At 39.1% G+C, this 7,228-nt stretch overlaps 1 protein-coding gene across 3 annotated transcripts; it reads left to right on the top strand.

Moving 5' to 3' along the window:
• Window positions 1-264: 264 nt before the first annotated feature.
• On the top strand, window positions 265-6,940 carry LOC120103724 (lipid phosphate phosphatase delta-like). Of its 3 annotated transcripts, none has more exons than XM_039117329.1 (8): window positions 275-622; window positions 735-830; window positions 925-999; window positions 1,130-1,260; window positions 4,822-4,922; window positions 5,137-5,265; window positions 5,393-5,508; window positions 6,332-6,940. In XM_039117329.1, exons 1-8 carry the CDS (start codon window positions 455-457, stop codon window positions 6,740-6,742), a joined length of 1,227 nt encoding a protein of 408 aa, XP_038973257.1. In that variant the 5' UTR covers window positions 275-454; the 3' UTR covers window positions 6,743-6,940. The 3 variants fall into 3 exon arrangements, with proteins under 3 accessions (XP_038973258.1, XP_038973257.1, XP_038973259.1); XM_039117331.1 differs by having other exon boundaries at window positions 518-622; window positions 708-830; XM_039117330.1 differs by lacking the exons at window positions 735-830; window positions 925-999 and having other exon boundaries at window positions 265-622.
• Window positions 6,941-7,228: the final 288 nt, after the last annotated feature.

Below are 7,228 nucleotides of genomic sequence, written 5' to 3'. Positions count from 1 at the left end.
AACTCCCCATTCGACCCAGCGACTCCTTCCACCACCCCACTCCGCACGGCCGTTCGAAAACGTTGGGCTCCCGTTGGATTCCGAGCCATGAAAGAGACCAACAATAACGTCCCCATCGATCACGCAATAAAAACTAGAAACATGGGGTTGAAAAAAATGCAGAGAAGAACAAGGAAAAAGAACTGGTCTTTGGGTTCCGGATTTCCAGAAATTCTTAGAGTATTATTCTTCGATCTTTTTGTCCGGTAGTAGACTAGTAGATACGAATTCAAGTAGAAGCTACGCGTAAACTCGGCCACTTATATCCCACCAGCTCCAGGAAAGCTTGTTAGAGAAGAGTCAAGGCGGGGGCGGCATCCAAGCCCCGGGGGAGCCCCAAAGATTGGGATACAGCTTACATTTTCAGACACACAGACACAGAGAGAGAGAGAGAGATAGAGAGAGAGAGAGAGAGATGGAAGCGGCGGGCATGCCGTTCTGGCAAGCCCTGACCCTCTCCTCGATCGTGGGATGGGTGCTGGCGTCGTCGGCGTTCGATCTGACGCGGAGGGTGAGAGCCCTCATGCAGCCCTGGGTCACCCGCCGCGTCATCGTCGATACCCCTTGGATCCTTCGGCTGCAGGTGAGCTCCAGCAATCAATCGACCCCTTTTTCGCCGATTTTGATCGTGTCTCCGTGCGAGAGTTGGGGTTTTTATTGTGTTTTAGGGGTTCTTTTGTTGAATTCTGGAACAGAGGATTCAGCATCGCTTCTTGGATAATATGTTCTCGGTGATGTCCTGCGTCGTGTCGGTGCCCTTTTACACCGGATTTATTCCTCTTCTCTTTTGGGTATGTCCTGGATTCTCTATTTTTCTCTCCATTAGTTTGGGTTGTTTTCGGTAAAAACGATTCATTGGTTTCTTTGCTTTCGACAATTTTGTAGAGTGGGCATAGCAAATTGGCCAGGCAGATGATCCTTTTGTTGGCTTTCTGCGATTTCATTGGGAATTCTATAAAGGTAGGTTAGAGATGCCTATCTGAGATCGGTCTCGATCTGCTATCCTAAGGAAAGTAATTTAATGTATGTGTTTTTGCCTCTACTGTCTTCTTTTTGTTGAATTATTGATCTTTTGATTGTCGGAATGTAGGATGTGGTATCGGCTCCAAGACCTAGCAGTCCTCCTGTGAGAAGAGTGACTGCTACTAAGGATGAGAAGGAGAATGCCATGGAATATGGGTTACCTTCTTCGCATGCTCTCAACACTGTTTGCCTCTCCGGGTATCGTTTTGCTTCTGTTAGTGATCTTACCTGTCGGTGCTTGCTGTTCCCTTCTTTTGCATCTTATGATGCAGAGATTTTATCTGATAAACAAAGACAAAGACCTAAGGCCGTTGAAATATTTTCCATCAAGGCTGAAAGATGTTATTTTTGGGATGCTGTAGACTTTGATCGATGGACCGAACTAATATAGTGCATCACAAGGATGCTACCTTCAAGAGATCAATCTCCCTAAGTGGGCCTTGGCCAAGTGCAATTGACTACCTAGAAGTCCAGTTCCCAGAGAATGATGTCTAACTCTTCTTCTATCCTCTCCAGTTCTGCACTCTTAGAGCAGATTGAACCATTTAAGCTTTGGCCGTAGCCAACGCAAAATATAAAATCTCGGAAATTAGAAGCAAGAGGCATCATTTGGAATCAACAATTAATTTTGTTTGGGGTCTATGGGATACAACAAGAATGATCAGCAAGAAACTCAGCCAAAATATCTCCTTAAATGAAATTTCTTTGCCAGCTAAAAATATAGAAGTATGTACCAATTCCACTGATGACAATGCAATGCATTTTTTTTTTTACTTACATGACTAAGTTACCTTCTAACGGTGCAACTTAGAATGACCTTTTCTAGATGCCTAATCGGCATCATTATAATGTATTATAAGTGAAGAGCCATTTTAATGCAGTCTGCAATTATTGTGCCTTGTCTAAGAGCTCGGTCTCATCACTAGCTGGCTACACTAGGCTCAAATCATTTAGGCTTGAGGTTTCCCTTTTTGCTAAACATAACTCAGGGTTGAGTTGGCAGAGGCAGCAAAGGAATGAGTTAGATCAAGTCAGAGGCAGAAGATGGAAGAGCTGGAGCAAGCCAAACCTTTTAGACATTTGAGATTGGCCACTGGAAGGTGGGGAAGGGGGAGGAATGTTGAGGAGCAGTGGGAGAGGTAGGATTTTATATGGGGGAAACATTAGCAAGAAATGTTTAATAAGTATAAAATGGTGAATAAATATATTAATTGCTATTTCATTTTTAAATAATATATAATAAATTTTATTTTATTTCTTGGTACAAACTTAGCAAACGATACAATGTTAAACATATTTGATATATGAGGTTAATCATGAAAATCAACAAATTATTTTTTTCCTTAGTATGCAGTTTTTTTCACCCGGAGAAAACTTAACATTAATTGCTTACATGTTCCAATAAATTACTATTTTTCAGGGAAAAGGTATTAAGAGTTCAACGAATAAAACATATCAATATATATTAAGTATATGATTTTTTTAATTGTTAATGGTAATTAGTTAAATTGATAAAATGATGCAAAAAAAAACCCCATTGTTCATCCTTTATATTAAATAGGCAAAATGGCTATAGATATATCAAAAAAAGAAAAGGCTATCAATGAATTGTGAAATTTAAAAGAGAGTAATGGGGTAAAAATGTAAGAGACAGAGAGTGGGGAAGTAATGCATCAATTCATCCACCAAGGAGAAAATTTTATATTTATGATAATTAGGAGATCATCTTTTAGGTCCAAGAGAGTTAGTGGGGGTATGGGTCCATGAGAATAGGAGAAATTTTTGGTATTTTGTTGATAAAAGATAATCATTATTTACTCTTGGTTCGTGACAAGTATTAACAATCCTGTGGTTTTTATCTTCTAAATTATGGGAATTAGATTAGGAAAAAATTTTAAAAAGGAAAAAGTTTTAGAAAAGTCTTATAGATGATATAGATACATTTTGAGTAGGTGGTGATGGAAGGAAATCAGGTTATGGAGAGGACGGAGGGGCAATTAAAGTCAATGGTAAATGGTGGGGACAAGGCCAAGTGGATGGAGATGTCTATGCAATAGGAAAAGAAGAGCATACTGGGAAATTTCTAGACTCAAGCAGGGCTATGCCCCTTGCCTTCAACGTAGCTCCCCGCTTGTTGAGGACTCTTAGTATTGGGTTGAAGAGGGGTTAGGGCTAGTGTGGTGAGAGGGGCTTAGGATCAATGACATGCATATCTTTCTCCTGATGGCCAAATAATGACTCAACCACTGGATTCTATTTGATAGTTGAGATTTAACTTACCACTTATACTTGAATATACAATATTATACATAGATTTTCTTGTCATGCAATACAACTAAAGACATATTAAATATATACTAAATAAGTTAATGATAGATTAATATATAGATATAATTTATATTTATTTAAATTTATATTTTATTTATATTTATACATTTATATTAAGCTTAATCGAGATGAACATGAGCAAGTTGGATTTCAAGCTCAAGATCTGGACTCAAGCTTAGCTTGGCTGCTAGCCAAGCGAAACAGGCCATGTTAAGCCATTCCAACAAGGTTATAGGGTATGAAAGGATCTATAGAAAAACTAGGACAATGGCACTACGTAAATAAAAGAAACCATATGAAAACTTGAATGGATGCAGACGAAAATGAAAATGCTCCCATTGTCTTTGACCCCATGGAAGAGTTTAGAGAAGGGTAACTCTAAGGGGACTGTAGACTGGGGTGCCTAAGTGGAGTGCCCCCTCATTTCATTGGCCTAATGCTACTTGTCTATCCTCCCTCCAACATTCTTTATCAAATTGATGGCAACCACCTCCTGCATGTTACCATTGACAATTGTTTATGCTTTCTCAAAACAGTCAAAATTTATAATGCTTCCTTCCAAATAATGATAGCTCTTGCAATCAAGAGCATGGTTTTAAGTTCCGACAGGACAAGGGAGTGTCCCAGCCATCCCGTTCCATTCCTATGAGAAAATGGGAATGGGAAGGGGTGAGACTCTGAAACCCATCCATGTAAGGAAAAGGAAGGAAAAAGAAGAAAAGGAAAAAAAGAAAAGAGGGAAAGAAGAGAAAAAAAGAAAGGAAAGAATGGAGAATGAAAATAAAGGAACTAAGGAAGAAAGGAAAGAAAGAAGAAGGAAGAGGAAAGAAAGAAAGGAAGGAGAGGACAAGAAAAGAAAGGAAGAAAAGAAGGGAGAAGGGACAGAAAGAAGTAGAAAAGGAAAGGAAGGAAAGAAAGAAAAAGAAAAAAGGAAAGACAGGAAGCAAGGAAGGAGGAAAAAAAACGAAAGGAAGGAAAGAAGGAAGAAGGGAAAGAAGGAAAAAAAGGGCAAAGAAAGAAAGAAATGAAAGAAGTAAGGCAAAGAGACAGAGGGTACCTACCGAGTTGCTCGACCAAGATGGGGCAGAACAACAGGGCATCCTATTCCGTGGATAGACCGGGACAACCCTATCCCATGGGATTTAAAACCTTGATCAAAAACAATTGAAAGTGACAGTCCCTCACCCCCCCCCCCCCCAACCCAAAAAAAAAAAAGCAATTACCACTTGACAAAAAATATAAATTGATGAAGAGCTAGTAATTCAATTTTTAATACCCTCGTGTTAGTTCTCTCTTCTTTTACTTACTGATTTGTTTAACCATTTGCCTTTTAAAGCAATAGTATAATATACATATATGCACTGGTGGATAAGTTGAGGGTGGAAAGCAACTTGTCTAACATTTGTTATCCTGGTTTTATGGATCTAGCAGATATTTGCTGCACTATGCTCTTACCCATGGTGTTCAAAATGGTGTCACAGTTGCTGTTGGGTTTGCTCTAGTTTTCACACTCGTCATGATAATTGGCATAGGTGAGTTTCCACCTCTTTTTAGATCTGTTAGCAGATGCTTTTCAGTGTTTGATATTTATGTTGATGACAGGATACATTTAAGGAGACAGGTTTAAATGTAGAAAGAATTCTTTTTTATAAAGGGGAGGGAGGAGGAAATACTTTTAATGTTTGTGGTTTCCATTCTCTAGGTTTTACTTCTGGATGTATAAACTTGGTTTCACTTCTTTTGTAGGGAGGATATATTTGGGTATGCATAGCTTGATTGATGTTGTTTCTGGGATCAGCTTTGGGCTTGTTATCCTTGCCTTTTGGTTGACAATCCATGAATATGTTGATGATTTTATTATATCTGGGCAGAATGGTATGCAAACTAAAAGTTTTGTATTGTTTGTCATCAAATGCCTTTTTTGTTATTAGAAGAACATCTTCTTTCAGTTCTGTGCACAGTTGATGATCTTTTTTTCTTTTTAATCTGATTTATTTTGCAGTTACATCCTTCTTGGCTAGCCTTTCTTTACTGCTGTGTTTTGCATATCCTACTCCAGAATTCCCAACTCCAAGCTTCGAATACCACACAGCATTTGTTGGTGCTGCCTTCGGAATAGTAAGCATCAATTTTGATTACATTTAAATCTATTTTTTATGTAAACCCTTAGGTTTCTATGGTAGGATGTTTTTCATCATATGTCGAGTAGCTGTAAAAATAAGTACAAACCAGTTCATGTGAGGGAACTATGCTTTCATTAATCAAAGTGAACCATTTGGGACCATCAGATCACTGCTACTTGTGCTGAGCATTTTAGCGAACCACTTATTTTGGCGAAAAAGAAGCAACTACTGTTTGATGAAAGTATGGGTACCACTATCTACTCCTCACATTTCCTTGAGTGCAGCTTTTTGCAGTTTTGAAGTCTCCACAATTATATTAGGGTATAGCTAGATTAGTTGATAATAACGAAACCTCTGCTTAGTTCTTTTTTTCAGGGTTTGAAACAAATATTGGGAAGCAGATGATATTATATATGAAACCACCAAAATACTTGGGGCAAATGTTAACTCAAGCCTATCCCCTTTCAAGCCTCCAGCCTGCCAAGAATTATCATATTTTATACATGTCACCCAGACTGACATAAACAATGATATGTAGACTGCCAACATCCTTTCAGGCATCCAGTCTGCCAGCACTTGTCCCATTTTATATGCATCACCCCAGACTGACATAAACAATGGTAGTAAATGTAGACAAAAGATTGAAAGCACCTCTATTTGCTCTGGCACTAATTTTCTCTATTGAATTTTTAATTCTAGAGGTGACAATTTCATTATCTCTTCTAGCAGCAAGGACGTTATCTGCTATTTGCTGACTAATCAAATTGAGAACGCTTGATCTTATTTTTTTTTTTAATTTTTTCCCCTTTGTCATTTAGGTCAGTGGAATCCGGCAAACTTACTTTCATTTTCACCATGAGGGCGTTCCACGCATATTTAGCCCACAGATACCCCTTCTTGTCTTCTTGGGAAGGATGTTGGTTGGCATATCTACGATACTCATGGTGAAGTTCTGCAGCAAGGCCATAGCCAAGTGGTTGCTCCCTGTGATGTGCAACACTTTGGGCATCCCGATAGTGTCCTCATGCTATGTCCCAGCATTGAGGGGATCTGATAGCAGTAAGAGCAAGTCTGATGGTAAGCAATTGGGTTATCTTCAGAAAGTTATTGCTTTCTTCCCTCGGAAGGCATATGATGTCGACACTGGAATAAGGTTTCTCCAGTATGCTGGCCTTGGATGGTCGGTGACTGACTTGGCTCCATCACTCTTCTCTCATCTAAATTTGTAGCAGGTATGCGTACTCTACAAATGAGAGTTGTAGCCTGTTTTGTTTCACAGTTTCTCCCATCGCTCTTATGAGGTTGGAGATAAAATCATTTGTTGATATCGATTTTGTAAAATATTGTCTTTCAAATACAAGTTATCTATGCCTTAAAATTGTAGATGCATTCTGATGTCCTGTATGGGAAAATGGTTTTAGCTTCAACCAGCCGAGCCTTACTGTCATTCTTTCTTGTGACCATTTTACTGAAATGAAACGAGCTGCCACGTAGGCTTTCCTGAAATGTAGAAAAAATAATCTCTGAAAGAAACAAAGATCCCATGGGCTGGCTGGCAAACCTGCTGCCGCAAGGAGAGTTCCATTGTTGGTGGGAGGGTACCTTTTCAGTGCACCTTATACAGCCTGTAAGTGGGATATTAGTATGATTTTTCGCAGGACTCTGGTGTGATTACTATATAATAAGCCAAAATGGGAAGGGAGGGGAAGAAGGTA

Source organism: Phoenix dactylifera, unplaced genomic scaffold (assembly GCF_009389715.1).
Source record: "Phoenix dactylifera cultivar Barhee BC4 unplaced genomic scaffold, palm_55x_up_171113_PBpolish2nd_filt_p 000204F, whole genome shotgun sequence".
Taxonomy (NCBI): domain Eukaryota; kingdom Viridiplantae; phylum Streptophyta; class Magnoliopsida; order Arecales; family Arecaceae; genus Phoenix; species Phoenix dactylifera.
Note: the sequence above shows the minus strand (reverse complement) of the source record. Positions and strands in the feature narration are given on the sequence as shown.

Coding starts and splice junctions, on each gene's coding strand:
- LOC120103724 (XM_039117329.1), top strand. CDS start 455: ATGGAAGCGGCGGGCATGCCGTTCTGGCAAGCCCTGACCCTCTCCTCG. Junction 1,000..1,129: donor TCATTGGGAATTCTATAAAG/GTAGGTTAGAGA, acceptor GTCGGAATGTAG/GATGTGGTATCGGCTCCAAG. Junction 4,923..5,136: donor CGTCATGATAATTGGCATAG/GTGAGTTTCCAC, acceptor CTTCTTTTGTAG/GGAGGATATATTTGGGTATG.